The sequence below is a fragment of the Varroa destructor genome, unplaced genomic scaffold (assembly GCF_002443255.2).
Source record: "Varroa destructor unplaced genomic scaffold, Vdes_3.0 BEIS01000007.1, whole genome shotgun sequence".
Lineage (NCBI taxonomy): Eukaryota > Metazoa > Arthropoda > Arachnida > Mesostigmata > Varroidae > Varroa > Varroa destructor.
Genome location: NW_019211460.1, coordinates 20,483,073 through 20,509,736, shown reverse-complemented (window position 1 = coordinate 20,509,736; position 26,664 = coordinate 20,483,073). Strand labels below are relative to the sequence as shown.

Genomic DNA, 26,664 nt, shown 5'->3' with positions numbered 1-26,664 from the left:
ACATTGTAACGGTATCCTAGCAGCTATTGGCACAGTTGCTATCGCTGCTGCCGTTTCCATAAAGAAACGCAAATGGTCTGCATTGGTGGTATGCTTTCTATGCGAAGGGGCAGGCTATATGTCCTAGGGACATCTTTTACCCATCGTACATACAGTAGATAAATATCGTACATTATGAAAAGCAGCGCTTGAGCGTCAAGTGCGAAATATGTAGCCATTACAATGCGAGCATTACCTACTCGTTAGAGAGGTAGTGGCAAGAATACTCATTGCAGTCGTCCACATGCAAAAATGACCCACCCACCCACCAACATTCTCCGTATTATCTCCTGTACGGTCTACCAAAGAAGATCTGGTTGTTTTGGTGGAGGAGTGTCGCCGGCGGACGTCGAGGGCAGTCTGCTTGTCATATAACTCACTTGTAGTCGGCTTTCATCAGTAAGTAATACATATATACAATATTATAGGAGCAAGGTTCGTTCGTTTACTGTTTCTGCTTTCATGAGAGTTTCACACTGGCACCCCGTTCTTTAATATAATGTGCCCAAGACCGTGGCATATCTATGTGACGACGACGAGTTCGGGCGACGCACGCTCGCCGACTCAAATATTGTTGCAAAGGGCATGTCAGCAAAAGCCCATTTCTGCTAGACAAACGGTCCATACGGTTGAATGACCACTGGAGAAGAAAGGACCCACGGTAATTTGCTGTTCGCTGTAGCTGGTGGGTTAACCTAAAAGATGCCCGGAAATATCGCCACACTTCGATTGTTTAGGTGGGTTCTATTCACTACAGCTTATTTTTTAGCAGCGCGAACTAAGGACGTAAAGAACATTTTTGAAAAATTAAAATTTTTGCCTATTCCGTAACGTTCAAGCTGCAATTTTTCACTTGGAAGTTGGATGATTTTAGGAAGGAATATTTAAAATGGGAATAATCTAATAAGAAGTAAGGTCGGATAAGGCAATTTGATGAGGAGCGACATCATTCTGAATATACTTTCGTGATTTTGAGATTACAGAATGATCTATTTAATCGAAAGGATTGAAGATTAGCATATCATACGGTATTATAAGAGTCTATGTTTAACCCTTTTTTATACATTTGGTGACATTAGAAAAGTTCTCTAAGGCGATGCAGTGGTAACGCCAGATATTTTTCTTCACCTCAATATCAGTCAATAATCAACGCTGTATCACATTGCCGAAACAGAAAAAAAGCAACCGACCCTTTATTTAGCCTGCTTTCATTATACGTTAGCCGCCGGCTGCTTGTACACATATAATGTTTGCCCCCAAGTGTCTGTTGGCGAGATGCGTACATCATTCGAAAGCGGACAACTACTCTTAACCAAATGTAGAAATACCATTTGCCATATAGAAATCTTTCTACTAAAAAATAGTATAATGAAAGCGTTTACGTTGACGCAGTTCACACGACCTGCATAATAATTTTGTTATAGGTTTTGTCAATTATTCGCATTTCTATTATGATGGTGTCCATGATCATCTGGAACCCTTGAGCTATCGCTGTTGGTCTACGCGTAAAAGCTACGAAAGCGTTTAGTGAAGCAGGTCGAGACCTTGTGTTCGTCGACGGCCGAAAGCGTATCCTAATTCTTGTCTAGTTTTGCTAGCGCACAATATCGCATCCTAGTTATAATTGACTCGCCTAGAATGTCCTCGTATAGATCCTCGTTCAATTAGTAACAGAATTTTAATAAAATAAGTTGGCTGTGGGTCGATGGCATTCGATCACACATGCGGACCATAGCTTTGGCCATCTTTCGACTATCTGCATACACTCACATCTGTACTAGTACGTTTGACTTGCGCTCGACGTGCCATTCGTGATCAATGCTACGACGCGGATAAGTAGGTGCTTAGGGAGAATTAACAGATGATTCTGTCTATTTTTCGCGTTTTGCCTGGGGTCACCAGGTTGTGTGACGGCGTTATGTCAGTTATTTCGGTTTACGCGATACAAAGGCGTCGCTGCGATCACAGGAAAGCCGCGAACTGTAGCAGGAACAGTTAATCAGTCTCGCTAAACTTGCGACGCAACAAAGCCCTATGAGGTAGGCGTTCTGTCAAAAGGAGTACGATAGCATAAAATCATAAAGCCAAAGATAAAATTATCACTGAAAGACCCTTCTATATATATAGATATATATATATATATATGCGTTTATTGACTAATCTACTTAGTCGGTTTCACTTGAAAGATTGTATTAAACGCAAATGCCGTAAATCGGACTGGAAAAACGAATGATAATGCTGACCTGTTATGCCCTGACAGAGACGCAATATTTGGCAGAGAAACTAATGTTTCTGACTATGCAAAACGAGAAACTATCGTCACATAGCGAAGAAGTCATTCAGCGAAGTAACATTTAGGTTTGAACTCAAGGGTGCTTCTAGATAAAGTCCGTAATTAGTCCGAGTAGCAAAGTAACTAAAAGTCAGCACATAAAATACTTAGTCGATACAAAACAGATCAAGAAAGCGATATATCTCTGGCTAAATTTGGGCGTCCGAATTAGACTGTTCTTCCTCTATTTTTTCGTCATCTCCATTTCCACAAAAATTAGACATTTTTCAATTTAATCAAAAACTGCGCCATTGTGCCACCGTATTTCTATACTCACGACCGACTGTGAATGGAATAAAATACATTTGAGAACTCTTTAGAGGCTTGGTCTGCGTAAAAGCTTGAGCAAAGAACTACCTAAAACTTTTCACGGAAACATGACTTTTACAAACGAGAACAATCAACAAATCCGTTGACGTTACTAGATGGATAACGAGCTATTGGAAACAAGCAAAAGGATTATGAATGTGGCGCTTTTCTACACAGTGTACGTTGAAGTGATCTAAATTCATGTTATTATTAAATCAGTGTGATGAATGAAAGAAAAAAGGAACAGGTATGATGCGTTCGTTCAAATCAATTTTCAGTTGTGCTGCCATAGAAACCCGGGGTTTTATACGCGCCGGTGGATCTAGCCCTCTATTGTTGGGGTTCAACTATGTGGGAATGTGTATAGCCTTATAACCACACGATGCAGACAGTGGACGAGAACTGATACTTAATCAACTACATAATCGAACGGGCCAAGCATCATAAAACCGTCTTTAAATTCCGGCTGGCAGCAGCAGCTATCAAAGGACCATAGAAGTGTTTACGTTCGACGCCGATAATCAAGACGTAGGTATTTGGAACATTGCCAGGTGCTAACTAAAATAGTAGCTGCATCTAGATGCTGGACAGAAATCGAATGGTTCATTGGAGATCACTGTCACGTACCAAAAAAAAAAAAAAAAAATACAGGGAGGTTGCAGGCGTTCAGTGCGAGACTACCAACCGAACAGTCACAAGGATCCAAAATTGCCATATTAGGCTATAATGTAAATCTATTAATTTTGAGCTTCAAGACAACGACGAGTTGTAATGTTCATTGTTTCAAATAAATCCAAATAGCTATCTGATTTTTTTACGCATTTCGTCAGCGCGGGAAAGCGCCCAAAAACAAGGATGGCTTTGGTTCAGTATATTATATTTGGGCTGGTAACACAAAAGTCACTACAAGCTATTTCCCGAAACAAGTTTTTGCTAGTTTCTAGAATAGTAAATTGAATGAACAACATCTTTTAGCATAAAGCAGATCATATGTGGTGCCATTTACGAACCTGTCAATTTCAAATGTTCTTTTTACGATTGTGATATTTGACCGGAATACACGGTGGAAATTTTCCCCCCACGTAACGGAAAAGGTCGGACCGGCGGTTACGGATAAAGAGAAAGCCAGTGAGTGTTTGTTGAAATAATGTGAATTTTTAGCTAGCCATTTCGTCGCGTATTTTGGCGCCTACATTTAGGGCGTTCGAATAAAAGTTTCAAGTTATTAAATTACTCAGCCGCGTTATTGATGTGTTTAGAGAAACTTGATTGAAAGATTCGGGACCTTTGCTTTCAGTCAAAGATCTCGCTATAGTAGACGGGCGCACGTAGCCGGCTTAATCTGGGAGCGCAAAAGCTCATGGTATCATATCTAATTAGAATAAGCCGGCTGTATTGCTTTTTTACGCAACGCCTTTTTTACGGCTGATAAAATTACCTCTCCTACATGTTCTCCTAACGTCCGCAAAAGCGTGCCACCTTTGTCTTAACTAACCGCTTCTAGCAAAAGTTTTTGATAGGTCTGTTTAGGTAGTTAGAACCAGTTCTACCAAAGGTCTTCTGTGAAAAGGTTAGATTGCACCCTTAAGGACCGTGAATAGGTTGGCATGACAGATCAGACAGTGCTTGAGAAAGCACGCAATGAGTATTTAGTGCGGGCATTTTGCAGATGTCTCTAAGCTTTAAGGCTTTTCTGAATATCAGATTGTTCAATAGTGACATATCCGATATCCTCAAATAAGAAGCGTTTTGCACTAAAAATTGGTTACTGGCATAACATCCGGATACGTCTTAAGCAGTAACCTGTTTCTCTATGTTTCTACTTTTAACGTTAAGCGTTAAGCGTTCAGCTGGGCCCATCAAAATCGGGGGCGTGCTGACCCCCAGCATGGAACGAACTATCCTTATGCACGGGTTCAAACCTAGACCACAAGGTATCTACATCTTCAGCATCCAAAAACGTTATTCTCTAAGCCGACACGGGAACAGTTTTCGAAGTATGCTAAGTTCAGTGTATGTCTGAGGTGACATTTTTCAAAGAGTGACTCCTGATGTGCTGCTGATGATCGTAGACGCATAAACGGACGGAAGTATGTAGGGAATCAATGCATGCTTAGTAACATGAATATTTTGTTTTAGAGAATGGATGCAGAATCAGGCCAGCTTTGCTACTTTTGTGTTAGGTCAATAACACAAGTACCCGTCATTACCATATATATACAAATTCTAGTTACACAGTCGCGAAACATAGCTGTGTGTTTCGATCTGCTATTTCGTAGTAACGGGACAAATCCAAGAGGAAGAAGATATGCAAAAAAAAAGTTGTCAGCACTAAATACCTCTGAGGGTTCATTATAATAGTCGTTGGCTTTACGCGTTACCCGACTATTGTCATGAATAACTTAGGATAATTTAAACACGATCTATTTGATTAGTGGACGATCCAGTGGATCTTCAAAGCAGGTATTATATCCACCGCTCATCATTGCCCCTGTGCGTCAATTAGTTCTCTCGTGAATAGACTTGAAGGAAATTTACTACAATATTATGTAATGTAATATAAAGTGTCATCAAAAGTTTTCCGTGTAAGAAAGCGACTATCATTAGCATGAAGACAAACGTTAGTAAATCACGGTACTAGGACTTTACTCTTAGCAAACGACACCGCCATCGCGCAGCGAAGTCGTACGCGGGTAATTTACAGAGATACTTTTGAGTTAGCTAGTATTTGATTCTGACAAATAGATCCAGCTAAGGGACATAAAAGAAGCCTTCCATTAAAAGATATTCGTTTACATATTTCGCGCTGGGAGGATTGTAGTAAAATAGTCTATTTCTCGTGGGCTTGTACCAAAATCTATATATACATACATATATATATATATATATATGTAAGTGTACCTTTTTTTTCGTTGCTAGAAGTGTCAGTAATAGAAGAGCACAATAGATAAACGGCAGATTGTCGTGGATGCATTGAGTGTAAAGGGGTGACTGAGTTTCGCTGTCGGTTACAGGGTTAGCGATGCTAGATACATCTGTCTGTCTAATCACGTCTGTCGTGTAGCATATTTCATCGATGGGACTCAAATCAAGGAACAACACTAGATATATACCTAAGTAAATTCAGTTTACGCTATACTTATGATCTAATCTATCAGCAAACGTGCTTAGCAATTTAATCAATACTTTTTTACATAGCAATACAATTAAACGAAACATAAGTAGGCAAATAGCTAGAAGTTCTATTCTATCTGTTTGCCCTTGTAAAGTTACTTGCTCGCGTATCCTGATACAAATTTAAATCAATTGCGGGTTCGGTATATAAATATGCATAGATAGTAGCGCAGTATTCATCTAGGGCATCAATAATTGGTATAGTTCGTCATCGTCAGCAGACTAGCTGTAAACAAAAACGGTCCCACGAACAAAATTAATACCTCATATGAAGTATTTCCTTGGCAAGTAAATGGGCTACCATACTCTTCGATTGAGCAGCTAGTTTTACTACCGTGTACGAGTGACTGAGCTCTAGCGACCTGAACCGGAATAATGCGACCCATCTCCCGTAGCCAAATTTTCTTCGAAGTCTTTGATAAAGTAATGAAGATTACGAATATTGGCAAAGAATAGAACATTTTTCTTAGCGGTTCTGTTATTCGCTCCTTCGTAAACAAGATCTCAATGCTATCGAGCTCGATCTAATGCGTACGGTGCAACAATACTAGACGCCAACATCTACTTGTAGCATTGAAAATCCTAACTACCAAATTTACAGCGAAAGTCAATGTTGACCTTAGAAAAGGAACATGCTACCTTAAGATAGATTGAGTTTGCCCGTGCGTCGTTAATTACAGATTGAGTCAAACGTCTTTGACGTTCCACCAATCTGCGAGAGAGCCTCAGTAAACAAAAACCGTAAAGAAGTAGGAGCTTCCGTAACTAGCTTAATTAAAGCTTGTTTCCGAGAACAATCTTCACTCAAGATCGCTTGAAAGTGAAAATACACTATGTCTCTTTAAAAATTGCTTGACGCGCAGCCCAACTTAGACGTTCCGCAAATAGTTTGCTAGCCGCACGCTTATATCGGATCGAGTGAATGGAACCGCTACCGCTGGAGTTTACTCGTAGCATTCAATCATTGATAAGCTATTCGACAAGAACAAAGCAAGCAATAACGTTCGACTATTTATCAGCTATTTATATTTATCATATACATAATGGTCTCCACCTGCCACCAGAGATGAATGTGACTATCGTTTTTGAACGTAACTTTTTTCACATATAGCCAAAAGGCCAATGTATGTACAAAATGAGGCAGCTTGTCCATTGGCTAGTATAATAGATACTTTGGTGCGATCAGAGTAAGGTAAACGAACCCGATGCCTGACGGACCTAATTTGTTACTGGGTGTGTGCTTGACGCTGTTACAAGCATCTGTAGCATTTGCAATAAAAAGGGCTTTTGATATTTGACGTTACTACCTTCAAGGATTAGGAATTAGCATTAGGACGCTGTGAATGCTAGAGTATTATTAGTGAAATTTTTAAAGGGATTGGAGATACTGTGAAATTAGTAAGGCAACAACTTTCGACACAATAACATACGATACGAACAGTAGATACTAAATAATTTACATTCTTCATTCATATTCCGCTCAGATGTGTCGCTACAAAAGCAGCCTTGGTCTCGATTAGTTCAGTAACAAGTAAAAAAAAAAAAAAAAAAAAATAGGAACAAGCCTCGATTCGAACTTCTGTCACTAGAATGACTTCAATACACTTTCGGCCTCGATCTTTGCTCCTGTCCTTGGAAGGGCTGGATTGACAATGTCCTTGTAACGGACTGTTTCGTATCGAACTAACTAAGAGATGTAGCCGTCGGGTCTAGCTGAACAGAGAATCCGCCATGATAGAAGCGCACTATTCAGTATAGTCCATGGCTCGTCAAATTATCGGAAGTCTTTTGAAATGAACAGCTTCTCTGAAGAGAAATTCGGGCACGTAGCATAATGCGTGCCTCAAACGAGTCAATCGACTGCATCTGTTTCACGGCTTTAGTGTAGTTGTATGACGATCGACCAATATATCACTTCTCTGACAGCAACGACACGACGCTTGCAAAAAAACTTACGAGCTAGTTTTGCTAATCCGTCTATTTGTATTTAACTACTGTATGCTGCGAGCCAAATCAACGTAATAACATATCAACAGATTGACATAATAAAAACTGATAGCGTGTTGATCAGATAAACATTTTTCTGGCCGAACTTCACTCTGGCGACGTCTCACACATTACGGATCTAGCGCAAATGGGCTTTTTAGAATTTATTTATGTCCTTACCCTTTTAGATTTAGCGTGCCTGCCTTATTCCGGTTTTATTGCAACTACCTTAAACTGGGTAAATAAGGTACGTGCGCTAACCAGATATAGAGGTAACAAGAGTGCACATTGAAATATTACTAAAATTCGGCAACCCCTTAAATGATCGTTAGGTCAATTCAGAGCAAAGATTTCGTATTGGTTTACAGCGTGTTCAGTTTTTTTATTTCGAAATAAATTCAGAAAAAGGGGACGATGTTACAAAATCCCTACAAAAAATTCCCTTTAAACATTTTTATCCAACAGAAGTTACCCTTACTCATTCTAACGCTGCTATTGTACAAAAACCTTTCTACCGAGAGGTCATGGGCAGTATCAAACAACTACACGTACAACCTATTTAGCAGCGCATGCGGTGGCCTGCCGACATAGAGCTAAGGACGTTCCCCGGTCAGATATGGGGGGCCAATGGAAAAATAGGCTTGTGGGTTGTTTTTCTCGAGAACTGTTCGCCGAGTCCCCGTTTACAAGCTACGCCATTTGTTCCATAGTGGATCCGCTCTGCTTAGATACACTCCTCTTTGGAAGTTCCCTAGTACTTTCAGTTGGCGAAGCGACGCCTGTGATTAGGTCCAGCGACATTTGGATTCGATGACTCCCTCGGGGGATGCAACAGGCCCGGCATGTATCTTGCTCTGTCTATGCCAGTCCCTTAGTAGCCTATCGCCTCATCTGTAGCTACAGCACGACCTTAAGTCCATAAAACCTACACTAAAAGTGTTACAGCCGAGTGGGCTGTCTGATAGCTTTTTCACGCTGTAATCTTCACTCTTCTTCCGCTTTGCCTTCTTCTACCAGCAATGTGTGTACGTTAAGATTGAACAGTCTTAAAGTGTTCTGGGTAGAGCGGGGTAGGAGTTGATTTCGTGTAGATATCGGCTATGTGCGAATAGAAATCATGGATACGCACCGAGACATCACAACCACTCTTGCTAAGGATGCTGTGCAAGTGTTATAAATAGCAGGAAGCCTAATAGCTGATGAAACAGAAGTGTTAAAGTGCTTGCGTACAATACTCTAATTTAAAAAAGGAAGCAAAAGGCTCCATAGAATAAGTTCTTCATATCTCAGAAATATGTGCATTACATATATATATACGGTAAAGTACGCCAAATGCATAACTTTAATGGGCGTTCAATATGATTAAGATACTGCTGCTAACAGTGTGTTATTGATTCACAAGTCATTCAATTGCCGCTTTTAGATTTTTTAGTATTCTTGCCTCTCTGGCGTAAACTTAATCTTTTAGATAGGCCCCGCAAAAAAGTCCCTTGATGTCAGGTTCCCCTGGGGAACGATGGGAGTGTTCAATGGGACCTTTTCATCCAACGTATCTATTTGAAACATTATCATGAAGATACGCTTCTACGTCATAATGCTTAGCGCTGTTGAAAATAAAATACACTATTGTCACTGATGTCTTTTCAAATGCGTACTAAAGCCGATTTTTGCAGTCAATTAAAATAATGACACCAGTCACTGTAGTGTCAAAAAAGAGGGTCCAATTAAATTGGAGTGTACATATTTTTTTAATATACCTTGTATATATACAAGGTACAACGTTTAGACGACTTTTCTTATGCCTTGTTTCTAAGACTTCATCTAAATTAAGACATATATGTCTACAATTTTTTGTTCCTTTCACGGTCACGTTTGTTTAATATAACTGACACCTCGTCGAGTCGGGCTTCAAAGCAAGAGCGTGTTGTTTTCAAAACATTGCTTTGATGGTCCACAATATTAGTAAATGCAAACTCACGAAAAACGTAGCCGTAGGAACCTATTCGAGCGACCCAATTCGCCGTTGACATTTTCTTGTCTAAAACGACAGAATATTTCGACAGTAAAAACCTAGGTATATTTTTTTGAGACATTTGATTTCTCTAAACCTAAAGTCCATTAAAATCTTTGATTTGCTTTATTAAAGACATCTTCAAATGTTTTAGATGCCTCATGAAAAGTGAAAGCAACATGGACTGTCGATGTTAAACAAAAAAAAGTTTATAATCATGGTAGGGGTTTGTCCATGGTAGAAAAATCGTACAATAGCCAATTATACCTTGAATTTCGGATACGGCACGATGCTGTTCGTCATGACAATTTTCTCGTAAAAAAAAAATAATAAAAGAAGTAATTATACCAGCTGCGCTCCGCGAAAGTTTATCGAAAAATTTAGGTGTTCTCATACTTTAATTTTCGCCGGGGCACGCGCGTGCGCTGAACATTTAAACATAATTAAATAGGCTACCTTCAGTACCTATTTAAAAGCTTTTACTAATGATGATCCTGATTAGCTAATGTATGATATTTGTTCGTTTTGTGCCGCCTGTGGACGGTACGGGTGTGAAGGGTCCTTGCAAGGTCAATAAATGCGAAGTCGCTTAACCAAATAAAAGAAACATGTCTGGGTAAGCAAGCAAGTGGGGGGAAAAATATTCTTGTAAGCTGACAGTGCTAGTTGATAGTCACTCGCGAGCTGGACACCAGGCCGAACTAGGAAGTCTGTGTTTCACAATATCGTTTTTTGATTATAGCAGGCCAAAGGTTGTGAGGAAAAATTTAGGAACGTTCTCAATTTGGAAGCCAATAAAAAGCCACTTTTATAATTTATCGTAAATCAACCAATCAGAATGTGAGCCAGCTAAAAACTCAAACTATTAACTTACTACGGGGATGGTGCAAAACCTGATTTGAACGCATCGTGTGATCTGGCACGAAATGCAAGTGTGTATGTATATATATACGTATTAAATTTATGATTATGTCACCAGAAACTGTTAACGTAAAAGTTTCATAGCAGATACTTCAAGAGTGGAGTATGCAAATTTGCACAATTTCGAAATAGAGAAAAGAGTAGATGAAATCTAGAATATATCATCTCCGTCCTGCGAACGGCGCCGGACTATTTAAAAAAATGCAGAGTACGGTCTTAGTGATAAGATACTGCATTGGTTGATGTAATAAATGTGTGGTAGAGGTGTTAAAATGCTAGGGCAACACCGGTTCTTGAATGACATCAAGCACAGATCGAAGAAAAGATTTTCATCTCTTGTGTTTCAAGTCTGCATCTGCCTTCAATCGGCGATAGGAGCGATGCAGCAATCCACACACAAACTCTAGGACTAACTGAAAGCAATGAAATATCTCTAGGATGATACGTACTTCCTGAATCAGAAACTGGATCGCATCATGTTCGAGGCTTCATGGCCGCTGATTCCACGTATTAGGAAAATATTTGTTGTCATTTCAATCGATAAGAACACTAAACTACATTCGTTCTCAAATAAGCAACAAATGCACACCTTAATACAGTCTCTTTCTGCTATTTAAGTGTTTGTGAACGTAACTGTTGCGAACGCATTATCGTGCTGTTAGTACAAACAAAAATGGTAATCCTCACCAAAAAAAAAAACTCCAGCTTCTCATACGTCCAAATGCTGCTGCCATACACAATCCATGTTGCAATGGCGACTTACAGTCATACGGTATATAAGATGGCATTTGAGAAAACCAACATTATTAATAAAGTGTTGAAAAAGTCAATATAGGACAAAAGCACTATGACATTCACATCTTAAATCGGTGGGCTTGTTAGCACCAGAGGGCCATACGATTACTAATACGGCAAATAAGTCTCTCGCAACCAAAAGAGAGCCTGAGTTAAACTAATATTACGATGTTGAATTTATTCCTACATGTTGATTAAAATATGAATTTGAGTGTGCATCCGACACAGTTTACATGTATCCCCATTGCACATGTTCATCCCATAGCCAACTGGCCCTCAAGCACAACGAAGTCTGCCTTTAGTCCGAGCAGTCTTACCATAGTGCAAAAGCATCGCTTTGTAATGTCACCGACAATCAGTTGGTGTTTATGCATATAAGGTACTGCATATTTCCTTCTATCAATAATTTACAAGATGGAGAAGTACTGACACTCACCAGTATATATCAAAAGAGTAGGTTCATATGTAGTGGGTGTGTGTGTGTGTGTGGGTAAGGCTCATCTTCAAAATTGTCGGCAACGAACTATATACCAATGTAGTTCATAGCACATTATTTTTCGCAAAAGACCTACAGGTAGGCATAGCTTGCGATATATGACATTTAACAAGATCCTCGCGTATCTCTGTTGCAGCTCGCCTTTACTGCTAAATGGCGCTTTCCTCGGCCTTAACTGTGACCGGGTCTGTCTTCAATGGCATCATATGAGTGTGTAATGAATGTGTAAAAATACAAACATCCCCCAACAAGGAAAGTCAACAACAGATCGGTAATGTGGCCTTATTCTGGCACACAGAGGCGGTTATCACGGCTACCGGAACTCAGATCTTGGGGCAGATATGAGTCAAGCATGACTCGGCAATGCTCGTGCAAAGTAGGTTGGACCGCTTCCCGGCATAGTTTTTTTCAGACTGTAAAACCGCTATATGGAACAAGAACAGTTAAGGGTAAATTTGTGGCCTGGGACAGCCATGTGTATAGCGGATACAGAGCTGTTGACTGTTCATCAGCGAAAACACGAAGACAAGTAAAAAGACGCTGGAGAACCTAATGAAATCCAGCCAATCTGGATGAACTGGCTAGCTAGCTCGCTAGAGCTTCGAGGCTCACTGGTTGTTGTGTCGGGTCTTGGGGAACAAAGGATCTCGCGAACAGAGGCTCGCGACGTCTAGTTGAAAGCCCTGGGTTATTAGGAGAGGCTAGACAAGGAAAGCCTAGGCAACTAGGAGATCGAATAGACATGGGCGGTTTCGTGCCGGTCCTAGATCTAGGCTGGACGAATTCGGGAGTGCTACCGCCACTAGCATTATTGCTAGGAGATCGCCAGAGAACGCGTTTGCGGGAATGCAAAAGCAAAAGGGAGGCAGAAAGGCAAGCCTGATCCGAACAACTGGGACAACCCAAGGCAGGGCGATGAGAGAACGGAAAGTTCTTATGCCCGGACGAAAGCCTCCGCTAAGATAAAACCTGGGCGGGCTTGTTAGCCCATACCTGGTCTCAGTCGTAACAGCGTACTACGATGTGTCCACAGTCCAAAGTGATCTGACGAAACGATCTAATATCGTGTCGCGCGTTCTGGTCTAAACTTACCTCATTGGATTTGGTGTGCGCTTGAGCTGGTGTGCTTGTTCACAGTTTTTTAGAGTGGCCTTAATAAGATATGACCACAGGTACATATGGTTTGTCATAGTGGAGACAAGACAAAGTATGGCTGGTCTCACATCTCCAAATATGCTGTTACACCTATGTTAATGGGTTAAAAAAAGATAATTTCTTTGAAAAAGAATTATAGCAAGTTCCGGACCGATTATAAGGAACCGTTTAATTATACAATATTACTGAATTTATAGTGTTTTGTTTCTTATTAGAGTTAATTGTTAATTAAAAAAAAAATAACTTTATTTGTCCAGAGTTATCTTCGTCGAATCAAATCGGCACGTGACGATACGATAGCCTCGTAAAGTATATAGAACTGTGCTGCGTGCTCAGTCCATAGTGTGCCTAAGTTAAATAGTAGTAGTAAATGGTGAAAAAATTAGCTGTATGTACATATATATATTCGAACTTGGTTAGCCGATTTCGACAGCGTCGATCCAGTCATTATCTAGGAAAAGTTTAAACTAACCTAAGAAAGCAAGTCCGGATATTGCTAATTTACGCACAGCCTTCATGCACGTTATTATCTACCTTGAAACTTTTCATTCTTACCTACTACATTATAAATGAAAACATCCTTATATATGTCTTAAAAAATGCGATCCATCATTTTGACTTTCTCTTCATTAATTGTCATTATTTACAGATAATCAACATATATTTACACTTTGCCTTTTCACGCATGCCGCATCGTTGGCCGTGCTTTAGGTAGCCCTTGTCGGAATTTTGCCAATGGACCACTTTGCCGGGGAACCTATATCGTAAACCTATATCACTTTTGATGCTAACTTCCTCTTTGGAGATCGATTTTTCCGTATCGAATTGTTCGGATAATTAGGACGGCCAATTTGACTCGTCTCATTTTCACTGTTTTTTTTTTTATACATTTCTCTAATAAACTATTGAGCGTTTTCTCTATTCTTTAGAGGCTTTTATAGGGCGGGCCGTAAAGATTTTAAAAGGTAAACTCAACTTGAGAAACTCACCAACACATTAAGAACGCTTCTAATGGAGCTATCATCTAAAATTCTGGATACGATAGATACACAGTGACAAATATAAGGACGTCAAAATAGAAAACTTAAAAGAAAGTATCGCTTGATTTTGTATGTCTTTAATTAGTCACGGTCTATTTGGTTAAAAGGAAGAAAGGATTAGAACCAAGTCTGAACATGACATCAAAGGCCAACTCAACATACTCTGGACAATGTAAGGTGGTTTTTGCCTAAATATTCGTTGCGGTTGTTTTCCTTAACTCGTTTCATTCGTAATTCAGCTGTCGTAATTTACAATATACACAGATGTATATACTGCCTCCTTCTGTCCTTCTATATATAACTAATAATAAGAACATATAGTAGTGCACTATGATCCTCCCATGACGACCCCAAATTTTCTCAGCGTTCACGAGGGCATAGGAAGGAGAGAGAGCTCCGTCGTTGTGCTTATGTACTCATAAGAAGAACATCGTAGCTAGTTTTTCAACGTCGCCGTCTTGCGTTTAACTGCGCTTGGTGTTGTTATTAGTATTGTTGATCTTGTTGCTGCAGCTGTTGTTGTTGTCGCAAAAAACCCGTCCTCCTTATCTGATCTCAATTCAGCTCATCTTCAAATAATATACTGACAATATAAAGCAGCAATTTGATCGCAGCAATTCAAATAGAGGTTTTTCCCACGTGGTCAGTGGGAATTTCGCAATCGATAACCATTTTCTAAAGAAAGCGACTCTTAAGCTGTCAACTGTGTTTCAGGCCAAGCAGCTAACTTACGGTCATATTATAACTTCCACTTTTTTCGATTCCTCAAAATAAAAAATCGAATCCCCTCCACAAAAAAACGCTGTTCTTGTGCATCATTAAAAAAATCACTTTCCTATCGTTGTCACAAAATAGATACTATTCTATATTTATCTTTACGTTTACCATCCTTCGAAACTTTTTCCCCTATTCGTTGCCTTTATTTATATCTTCTTCGTGCTTTTGTCGTACTTATTGTGCTGATGGCATTATGTATAGCGTGGCTTAAATTACCCTAACGCATCAATGTTCATTAATGTCGCAATGTCTCGTTTGGTTTTACTATTCGCGGATTCGTGAACAAATTGACGCTGGGTGAATTGAGTTCGTACGCATTTGTTCGTGTGAAAGCCTTATAGATAAAAACAGATAAAATCTCCTCTCCGGCTATGTGTAGCTTTGATTCAAGCTATGCACGCTGAAATCTAGTTCGCTCAAGACCGCACCATCGTTTGCAGCATTCACGAGTCGCGACGTCTACAGCCCATAGCTATCACCTTCACAAAGCAGGCTCACGTCAGAACAGCGAGCATGCTCTTTCATAATACACAGATAGAGACTTAAGGGAACGGTCAAACGATTTCGTGTTAGCTTTCAGCCTGTTCGACATTTGTAGGAAAACCTGAAGGCTGCTTTCCCAAGCCTGGCAGTCATGCCTCGATTTCCTATAGCCGCTACCAGGATCGATACCCTTTACCTAGACGTCGGACACAGACTTCAATAACGTGGGGCCTTCCTAATTTATACGGTATCAAGTTATTAGAACGATATATCTTTTACGAAGGATTGTATATTGTAGAGATTTTTCGAACTGAAAGCGGCCACATCGATCATCGTCGGCAAAATTGCGTTATTAGTTTTATAATAAAACAGCGTCGAGATGTACTTATTCGAGTTGTCGTTTGTCTAACTCATGCTTAGCTCGAAAATTCGAATGTACATCAGAGACAAAAGCGAAGTCAAATCCCCTTTTCAGCTAAGTATCCGGTTATTGTAACCATCATGGTGTGACCATTCGTGGATCAGAGTCCCTCGACTTGAGTTCGTATTCAACCGACCCCCCTCTTATCGTTTCTTCAGTAGTGATTAAGCGTCTTCGTTGATGTCGTGTGTGAATCCCAGGTCAGCTCTATAAATAGAATCTAAGGTGCCTCTTATCGAACCGTTGGGAACGTAATTCCTTAGGAAAAGGCTTGTCATTTGTTTACTCTTCTTTTTCCAACTATGAATCCACCTTGATTATTTTTGCCGCCATTATATCTGCTCCATTTCTAAATGATTCATCATACACGCACTCGTATTTTTCGACCTATTATTCGAAAACAATCAATGCTGAGCATTATGATTAAAGTTGGTGATAATATCGAGCTCCGTCGTTTGTCCTGCTTTGGAAAGGTTAGGGCTGTTGGTCTGAGGCAGCGTAAAGATGACGTTAGATGTTACACTATTGGCTATGTGGTGCTGTGGTGACCCGGATCCATAGCGAGGGTCTATCGTCGACTGTGGGCGTGACAGTCGTGGTAGAGTTCCCCTGCAAGAGCAGTTTGGTTGTGTTGACATTCAGTTCAGATAAACTTTATACCGTGCGGCGTAATTTTTCCGTGCCTCAAATTACCAATCGAACAAAACTTTAAGCACTTTGAAACTATATACCCCCCAAAGAAAGCGAAAATAAGGCTGGGGGATGAAAAGCTTACTAAGTCAATCTGAGTTAGTTAATCTTCAGTAGAGTTTTGTCATTTAAAATTTGGCCGACGAAAAGATTCGATAGATTCGATCAGTATCAACGCAAAGAAACGTTAGTTCGCTCGTAATATTGTTTACGGCGAAACAATATTTACGAGGTGACCATCCAAAATCTATCTTTGACAAACTTTTCTCGGTTAAAGTTAAGTTCACGTAGCCTTTCGAAGCACTTACATCGAGTGTCTGGCAAAAGGTGACTTTGCTTGTCGCGGCAGTGTCTGCTGAAGGACTCCTGCGGCCAACGTCGTTGCCATCACATCGGGAGGTTGTGAGTTAGCTGTCCTCTGTCCCATTTGGTAGCCGGGGTCGCGGAGCACCGTTTGCTGGGTGTTTGGCACCTGAAACAGCGTCACCTATTGTCAGATGACTGAACATGGTAATGTACGTAGCCTTTTACGGCTTTGCGATCCAAAATTTCATAGTTCGTGAAATTTAAAAAAAAAAAGAGGATACGAAACTTTTATCGGTAACAAATTTTCCTAACATTCGTTTATAATAATAATAATAATAATAAAACATTTTGAGCTACTCACTTTATAAACCTACTGGTCACTATAGGCCATCGTACCAGTTCATTTGATTTGTTTCGCTTACTTGTGGCGGCAGGGGTGGTTTGACTGCAGATACGTGATGATGAGGAATCGAACTGCTGTTGCCGTTCGTGCCTCCACTGGCGACGTGAAGCGTATGGTGAGGATTGATAGTTGCCGTGTGCATTTGCTGGCCATGGTTATGGGTATCGCCTCCTATCTGCAGCTGTTGACGACCGTGAAGTATGGCAGATGGCAAGCTTTGCTCTTGGTGGAAGTCGTGAAGCTGCTGTTGCTGTGACTGTTGCTGATGCGGAAGTTGTTGCTGATAGTGTTGATCATCGGCTACAGCTGGAGTGCACATTTGCTGCGGTAAACGACTGTTGGGCGGTGGGTTTCGCAAAGCTTGAGCTGTAGCACGCATTTCTTGCTGTTCTTTGCTAAGTGGGCTGACGGTGAGGCTACAGTTGCTCGCGGAGGTTAAACTGCACCCGCTTGCGGCGGACCTCATGCCAGCGTTCTCCTGCGACTTCCTGGCATCGTCCTTCTTCTCCGCCTGTTCAAGGCCGCGGCGGCAATTGAAGCCAGTGATAGTTAATAGGGTGGAGAAGGTGTGCGAAAAATCCGATCGAAGCATAAAAACAGAAGACGAAATGGAAAATCATCGCGGTAAGGGAGCTATTATGGTATATTATGTTTTTTTGTATAGGGATACATTGTTACGAAATATTCAATTTCGAACAGCTAGCTAGTATGTAAATAGGGTATTTTTAGGTTGTTTTTTAGTGCACCATTTACGTGTGACAAATCATTACTGTTAGGTATTTTAGCCTGTGTGTTGATTTTAATTATTATAGGCCACTGCATATATTGAATATGAAAAGAAATTGTGTGAATATTATTAGCTTAGAGTTTACAAAATTACCATGGTTACCTTTAAACATTTATGATTTATCTGCTTGTAACTAATTTTCATCGTCTCATCATGAAAGTTCCAACCAATACGACCGCATTAATAAAAACAAAAATTTACACAAGCAATTTTTATATTGCCAAATACGTTTACACTAATGACCTGTGATTTCGCGAGATTCTAGGTTTTTACAGTCCAATTATATACACATACAAACTGATTGTGCATGTAATACGTTATACTGAATATTGTTACAAGGGTCATTCTGTTACTAAATAGAGGTAAAATTATCTTGTATCATAGGGTGGAAAATACACATCACCTGCCTTTCGATTGTGCAACCTGGCCTCGAGCTTTGTTTTGTCCCTCTGATAGTAGACTCCAGCAAATATGAGCACATTGAGGATAAGTAAAGAACATCCAACGGCAATAGTGACCGACAGGGCGGTCGAATAGCCCCCGTATTGAAGGAGCATTGAATCATAGCCCGGAGGCAGTGCGGCCCCCGACCCGTTTACGGGACTCGCATTGTCGGGGCCAGAGACTGCTACTGCCCCACCGCCCAGACTTCCGGCACCTCCAACCTCGTCGGCCTGTTCACGTAGGCCGATGTTAACGACCATGTCGGTATAGGATGAATGAAACCGCAGGCGAACATCGAAAAAGTGGGATGAGGAAAACAACATGACCACAAATTGGACAAATACCGGAAATATGGAACGAGCGAAAACAGGACAGATAAAGAAAGAAGGGTGACGATTCGGTGCTTGTCTTTATTATATCCAGACTATAACTAGTACTATTGAGCTCTAGGAGAGCGTCATTATAACTTCGGTTCCTTTGTTTACACAATTTGCGTGTTAGCGCAACTTGAAGCAATGACTCCTAGTCTTTTTCAACCAGAGGAAATCATTATGCATGTAGCAGTTGAGCAGTAGAAAGAATTCCGTCTTCTATTGACGTATGTTAGCTCTATATCTCATATATATATATATATATATTTTTTAAGATTTTTTAAAGTTTTACTTAAGTTATATATTCATATTTGCTATAGTAAAGGAAAACCGCACTAAATATATACGAACATCAATAGCTGGTGCTTTGCGTTAATACTCGGACACTTTGCTCCACTCACGTAAAGGTTGTCTCGTAAATTAGGTATACGAGATAAATAATGTAATAACTCAAACAATTCTATGTTCTATCGCAATATAATGATCTAGCTCAATTCAATAAAATTATGCTCAAAGCTAGATACTCGCTTCGTTTCATTTGTCCTTCAATTCAATGCTAATGTAAATGGCTAAACTGAAGCACTTGGAATGACTAACCTTTTTGTCGGTAGTTTTGCCGTGCGCGACCATATTACCTCCCGCCTGCTGCTGTTGCTGCAATACGACATCAGACGCAGATGGGGACGCGGCACGTTGAGTCTCAACGCCAAGCTGGTCCGCCACGATACGTCCATCGTAACTCAAGGGATTGTCGTGGTCTTCTAGTAAATGATGCAGCGGGCCCACTTCGGCGCCTCCAGGTCTGCTTCCGTGAACGTACAAGTTGGGTAACCAAATGTCCAGCCAGACATGGACAGATGTTTGTAACGGAATAATGCAAGGAATACGGTTTGGTAGCATATGTATCTTTTATAGTGTTTTTCTAGTTATTTATCATCCAGTTCGACCTTAAATTTGTTAGGGCCGTCTTGCTAGGACTATAACCAACCAGCGACCGCTAGTTCTAATCTTTGTCTACTTTTAGTTCTCTCACTTGGCCTAGTATTACAGTATATGGACCGGCTTATGTATCCCCTTTAAATAGGCCGAGATGAATGGAGCCAAGAGACACTTTACGCCCTCTCGCCTAAAGCTACTAACGGGTTCTATCGCAGCAACAACAACAACAACAACAACAACAATAACCGGAACTCGTAACGGCAACTGGGCTCCACGCAGCGCGACTAAGCGACAGCCGAACTAGCTGGCCCGAGCCAGGGGTTTTGTTCGACAGTTTATGTTACGTGCCTCACTATGACTGGTTCATTAAGTGGCTGCCGGCTCCTTCTAGGATAGTCACACGATTCCTTGTTCGCAAGAACGGCACTAGCCATTTTCGTTTCTGCTCCTGCGTCTTACTATGCAGCCTTGTCATTCGTACCATCTATTTCCATTGTCGCATTAAAAGCCTTCCATATGTCTGCGAAGCAGATCCCACGATATACCTGATGCAACCTGTCGCCCTTAGTCATGCTCGACATGGGCGTTTGCGTCCCTGTAGCTGGGCAGCCTTTCTCTGACACCAAATAAAGCTTCTTTTAAGATGTAGTCTCCCTTTCGTGCTACCATTTGTACATTATCAGCAGTAGCAAATGAAGCAAAACCATCCGATCGCATGGTCCCTTTGCTTTTCAATTAACACAAACCGCCATCATGGGCATAACCATGCTGGGAGTAATACGCCACAGCACGTGTGACATTGCTTTACTGTACCGTACGCCCTCTTAGACTAGCGTAATAAGTAATTACATCTAGCAGTGTGGTGTATTGTCGCCAGCAATAGAAGAATACGCGATGCATAGTATACGACACAAGAACGAGGAGAGGCAAACAAAAATCGCTCGATGGTTAGTAATAGACGGGACAGCTAATTGGTCACATTAAAATCGCATAATTAATAGCGACATTATGAGTATAGTTCATGGATAATTAAAGGAAGTGTATATAGAGGATATATGTACCATTTTCTATTTAGTACCTGGTCACTTACCTGTGTAGCTGGGGGATAAGATGGGTCCACAACGACAATCTGTGCGCATGATAGTGATCCTTAACCTTGGGCTTCGTTCCAAGGTGCATGTACTTCTGGTGCGCCAGGTCGTATGGGGGCCATGCCGTCCTCTCAAAGCGACCTTTCCTTTGCTCAGAAGTGGGCGTCGGCTGCGTTTCGCTAGCGGCGTTTGCCTCGTGCATCGAATTACTAGGATCACTGAGACATCGACATCGAACAATACGTTTGGCAAGCACCAATAGAGGCCGTTAATATAGATCAGAGACGAATAAAAACTTGCTAAAGCTATATTATCCGGTACGTATAGCCAATAAATGGGGGTGGTTCTGAATTCAATTCTGATGCCTACTTAAGGTGTTTCTTGCCTAATTGCTCATACAAACGATTCCGCAACATAGCCTTTGCAGTCGTAAAACGAACCTTAGTTTGAAAAAAATGTATTACTCTATCGAAATTGAAGGCGCTCGAAATTGTTAAGGTAAATACGTACCCATATCTAGCGAAGTTGGACCAGTAGCTCATAATTGCCTCCGCATACGCCTGCTCCGATTTGCTATAGTTATTGGGAAAATGGCCCAGATGGGAGACCAGCGGCGCCCCAAAAATATAAGCCAGCTCCTCTCCATGAATACAGCCCATACGGGTGGGATAATCGCCATGCTCTGTTTGATAACCGAACACATAAAAGTACGTATTCTTCGATATCTTAGCATGTAGGTTTGCTGCCTTCACAAGAGGCGCTACGACCAACGCATCACCAATTGCCTCCGCGGTGCCTGTGGGGTCAACAAGCGATGTGGCATATATAAATTTCGATACCATATGTATTAGCCGTATAAAAATTGGCTTAAGCAATAAGAAGACGTGTTATTTTCTTAATAAAAATAATTTTTTTTCTAAACATAAATATTTAAGCTGCCTTCTCTGCTAATTTTGTCCAAAGTCATTTAATTTAGTTATATGCTAATTCGCTTCGGTTCGAAACGTAACATCTCATTGAGCAATTGGGCAAAATACAAACGAACATTTTTTAAAAATTAGTTTTCACACACCATCAAGGACGTTCAACGGATGCTGAAACGGCCTTGTCCAGTCTGTATACTCGTTGACCACGGTAAGAAAGATTTCCTGCTGATGAAAGTTGTACAAATTGCGAATAAGCGTTCGCAGGACTCGGTCTCGCCTGTCAATCTCGATTCCGTATTTCTCTTCGGCGGCCGCCAAGAAAAAGTACGCCTAAAGTAGAAAAAGTCAAAAAACGCGTTTAGAAAAAAAACTAAGATTAAAATAACATTAAAATAGGTATCGGCGTATGACCACGAACAGAGAGAAAAACATTGACTTCAGTGAACGCTGCAGTTAAAAAATGCAAGCTGGAATCCCACCCTATCGCGCCAAATTCGCGCAAAAAGTGGTAACAACAACCATAGTGATAGCAGCAGCAGCAACACAACCAAGACTGCTCTGAGGATATCGATGAAAAGTAGATAGGGCAGCTAGACAGATGGGGCTGCCTAAGTAAAATTAAGAGTGACTATTTAATGCAGTAATCTTATGGTGAAATAACTATGAAAGCGTGACAGAGAACGGGGAGGAAGGAGATGACGTCAGCGCATCTCCAACAGTCGTCATGAATGTGGCCTATCGAAGACAGTTTAGAGCAAACAGCTTGTGGCTGTACCTTTCTGCATTACCAAAGAGCGGTACGTTGTGCCGGTCCTCGCTATTTCCTAGACAAATATTCACCCCATGGAAAGATAGACAAATATTCACCCCATGGAAAGAGCAGCACCATCGAAAGGGGCTAGCCAACATGCAACGTCTGCGCTATGCAGCGGCAACGGTCCTTTTTGTCCGTCCATCCCGTTGACATTCACCTATCTCACATATACAGGACCAGAATACTGTGGCCGCTCGCCTGTTCGGCCTGCTACTGAAGGGCTTACGGCCTGTGTTAACGTGCGGCTCGTTCGACTGACTGGCCCGCCCGCTAATGCTGAACATCGATGTGGCCGTTCAATAGTAACCATGAGTGGGGTTGCGATTGGTGTATAGGGGATCCCACATGTGGTGATTTCAGTAACGACCAATGTCGGTTGCGTACGCGAGTGCCGTCAGCTTGACAATACTACAATGATTTGTTCCTTGAAAATCCGCCTGACGATGATATTAATGCAGCCACCACCATCAGCCTTTCATCTTTTCATCAACCTGGCCGTAATTTTGTCTCATGTATCTTAGGTTTGCAGAACCGCGCTTTTTTCTCAATGCTAGCGCTAACGCATTATACGTATCAGGTCATGCATCGCTCAGACGTATCGCAGAATTTCAAGGGAATGTAAGCTATTCGCATTTGGCAATTAATATGGCTAGGAATTCATGTAACTAAAGATCTATTTGACGTCTGCTAGCTATCTTAACAAATATATAACGCACAGTAAACAGAAAAATGTGTGCAGAGAGATTGCACATTTTTTTTACAGTAGGATTAAAACAAATGCCAACGCAGGACCTGGAGCAGAGAAAGATGTTAGAAAACGTTGGCTAATACCTTACGTCAGCGACACAGCAAGCAACCTATCTATGCCGCAAATGCTTAGCGTAGCAAATATCCCTGTAGACAAAATTTATACATTAATCCTTTAAGAAAGAAATTGTCTATCTATATCTTCCATTTATACAATAAATGAATAAATAAATGTGCAGTTAAATTGCGTTGTGTACAAATACATGCATCGGAAGCCCGTTTGTCTTTTTTTTTGCCCACATAGCGCTCACATATCACCTGTCATTGTACTTCGTTCTGGCATTTGCCCCGCATGACACTCACCTCCACTCTTGCAACTCCAACGAGCATCTCGTAGTTTTTGTAGAAGGAGGCACCATGGTCCTCCATCAGGAGTGAAGGCTCCTTTGATATAACGATGCCGTCGACAACGGGACCAAAGGCTGACAGGTGCTCGGGGGGCTCGAGACTCACACGAAGGATATCCGTTACCGCCCTGCGACATAAAATAGCCGATGGAGCAGTCCATTTAGTGCGACCCGCAGTTAATAAGAGCCGCACGTGCCAAATAAAGTAAGGTAGCAAACAGCTAATACAGATATCCATATTGTCTTTGATAAGCAAACTATAATGGGTCAGATGCAACTAGATATGTTTTTATCTATCCCTCTGTGTAGATTTACAGTAGGGAATTGCCAATAAACAAATTAAAGAGTATTATTATCATTAGGTTAGTGGCACAAAGAACGTTAAAAACATAGAACAGCAGTGGAAACGCATGCAATAAAATTACGATAATGCTTCTGCTGTTGCTAACAATAATTTTTGTCCTTTGTGAAAATTGAATCAAAATAGGGAAAAACTAATATAAAGATGATTTTTTAGGGAACACAGGTAACAATGATTATATCTATCATTAATACTTTTAATTACATTATATATATTAATACAATATATAAATTAATTATAAATATATTATATTAATATATAATGACCATACCGATTTCTGAGGCACTCGATTAGTGCCCGATTGTCGTCTGTGGGACAGTTTAGTTCCTTGGCGACCTGGCGGGTGTATTTCACCGAATCTCGTGACATTGCCCACGGACTCAACGCAGAGCCTGACATCATAATTCCACGTTGAAACAGGCCTATAATGTAAAGCAGAATAAATAAGCAGGCGAAACAGGTCACGTTTCATTAACAACCAAGAGTTTTGGTAAAATAAATCAGTAAAAACAAACACAGTTCTTAGAACTGTAACTTACTATTTTCATTAAGCGATTGATTCCTCTTTTAAAAAAAAATAGCCCCGATGTTTCGGGATTAGAGCTTCAGCCTCTTTGTCCACCTCCCTAAGATCGTTTATTTGAATCGCCAATTATTTGTTCGACCCGCCCTTAGAGAAGTCGCGACCTTTTTGCACCATGATTGCATAACAGGTTTAAGGCTAAGTAGGTACGCTGCACAAGTTTGAGATCCTATAGCAAGTTGAGCTGATGAATTGTGAACAGAAGTCTAACCTAAACCAGATCTATCGTTCCATTTTCAAGCTATTTTGACGCCAAGAACCGCGCTGTATTTATTTACCTAATGTTGACCTATATGAGTATACGAATATTCAGCGATATGATAATAATAATATGAATTTTAAGTGATTATGCGGTAATGATAAGAACTAAAATTTTCTTTTCTCTTTTATCTGGTTGTTATATAGGTTCCAGCATCGTATATGCGTTGTGTCAGCTTTACCCTCGTAAGCTGTTTGGACAAGCGGTGGCTCTTATTAGAGAAGCTCCCCAAGTATGTGATGTCACCCCAATGGTGAGCTGCGTAAAAAGGGATTTCTATGACCAAGAGGACTCCAACTTCATGTGCCTCGAGTAACAATGTTCACTAAAAATAATATAGCACTGTATATGGGATCAAATCTACATATACGCAAACCCCATCGTTTTATATTATTATCACTAACACCTAATAATTCCCATTGTTGTGTTGCGTATTGATAGAATGAGACAAACCTTTGAAGACCATTTCGTAGGAAGAAAAATGGAGCGCTAATTTGCGAACTGGTCACGATAGAAATTTTTGTCAAGCTATCGCCCATAATAAGCTCGTAAATCAGGATGACCATATCCGACAAATCTGAATTGTCAAGTCGTCACAGACTAATTCTGGGCTGGTACCATTCGGATTCTAGATTTTGACAAGAGAGACTAGACTCAAGGATTCTGAAGATTAAAGGATTCCAATGAGCAAGATCATTGCTTTACAGCACACAGTGTTGTTGATAGGTTATCTCGATTTTCTTCATTGTCCCGGAAAGACTTTCGAACACAGCCTCTAGCTTATATCTTCTAGTTGCTGCATTATCAGTGTCTAAAAGTCAGCTTAAGGTTGCTAGAATATGTGTTTGGCGATCTTCATTAGCCGATTTGCTGTGTAACGCTTGCAAACTGCTATGCCTTGCTAAGGCAACAATTTCATAGATTATTTATTGAAAGAAGAAAAAAGGGAAGATCGATTGAGAGAACGCAGTGAAATAACAGGCAGTAGATGGTCAGTAGTCTGCAAATAGCATGACACTAGTTCCAATGTTCAAGTCGAACTAGCACGGGCCACAAAAATTAGTAATGAATGAATCTACATGCATCATTCTAGATGAATCTTCTTACGCAGAAAAATATCGAGCTATTTTCTATTAACGAAAGGTCCTACGCAGTAGGCATGAGTCAACATTAGTATCGTACCCAATTCTAAATCGAGTTAATAAATTCTGTATAAACATATTTTAGATCGAATATATATTAGAAGCCGTGTTTATTGATTTAGCCCATGAAATTAACTCAAAATAGTATGCTTGTATGTACCTGTGAATATATCCCTTGAGGCCTAAAATAAATATTATCTGATCGTTATAACAACAATCGGATGTTTATGTCTGGGCCGGATCTCAGGCCTTGTCTCGTGGTGACTACAAAATAAATACGCTGCTTCAGGCGTCATACATTAAGACCCAGCCAGATTCCATGGAGCATTTAATGTATAAAAGGTGCGTTACTAACGCAAACCTTTAGCAGAATGTTCTCATTAAAAATCATAATTCTTGCGTTATGGCCAATGGGTAGATTTGTGACAAAATAATTTCAAGCCTTTCATGCCCGT

General features: G+C 40.6%; 1 protein-coding gene and 1 long non-coding RNA gene across 16 annotated transcripts in view; one reads left to right on the top strand and one right to left on the bottom strand.

Annotated features, from left to right (window-relative positions):
• The first annotated feature begins 57 nt into the window (after positions 1-57).
• On the top strand, positions 58-26,426 carry LOC147754434 (uncharacterized). 15 transcript variants are annotated; one of them, XR_015316577.1, is made up of 6 exons: positions 445-776; positions 1,942-2,078; positions 12,200-12,439; positions 16,957-17,139; positions 17,370-17,962; positions 18,510-18,965. It is a non-coding gene; the product is annotated as an uncharacterized LOC147754434 (long non-coding RNA). The 15 variants fall into 15 exon arrangements; XR_015316575.1 differs by having other exon boundaries at positions 16,957-17,144; XR_015316583.1 differs by lacking the exons at positions 445-776; positions 1,942-2,078 and adding an exon at positions 58-438 and having other exon boundaries at positions 16,957-17,144.
• LOC111253986 (neuroligin-4, Y-linked-like) overlaps positions 13,806-26,664 on the bottom strand; it is a 42,703-nt gene continuing 29,844 nt past the window's right edge. The window contains exons 4-13 of the mRNA XM_022814342.2: positions 24,497-24,647; positions 23,821-23,992; positions 22,043-22,226; positions 21,481-21,766; positions 20,970-21,188; positions 19,538-19,742; positions 18,533-18,799; positions 17,358-17,849; positions 16,938-17,101; positions 13,806-16,548 (exon numbers count right to left, since the gene is read on the bottom strand). Of these exons, the coding sequence (XP_022670077.1) occupies positions 16,344-16,548; positions 16,938-17,101; positions 17,358-17,849; positions 18,533-18,799; positions 19,538-19,742; positions 20,970-21,188; positions 21,481-21,766; positions 22,043-22,226; positions 23,821-23,992; positions 24,497-24,647 (2,345 nt within the window). The 3' untranslated portion in view covers positions 13,806-16,343. The remainder of the gene's footprint in view (positions 16,549-16,937; positions 17,102-17,357; positions 17,850-18,532; positions 18,800-19,537; positions 19,743-20,969; positions 21,189-21,480; positions 21,767-22,042; positions 22,227-23,820; positions 23,993-24,496; positions 24,648-26,664) is intronic.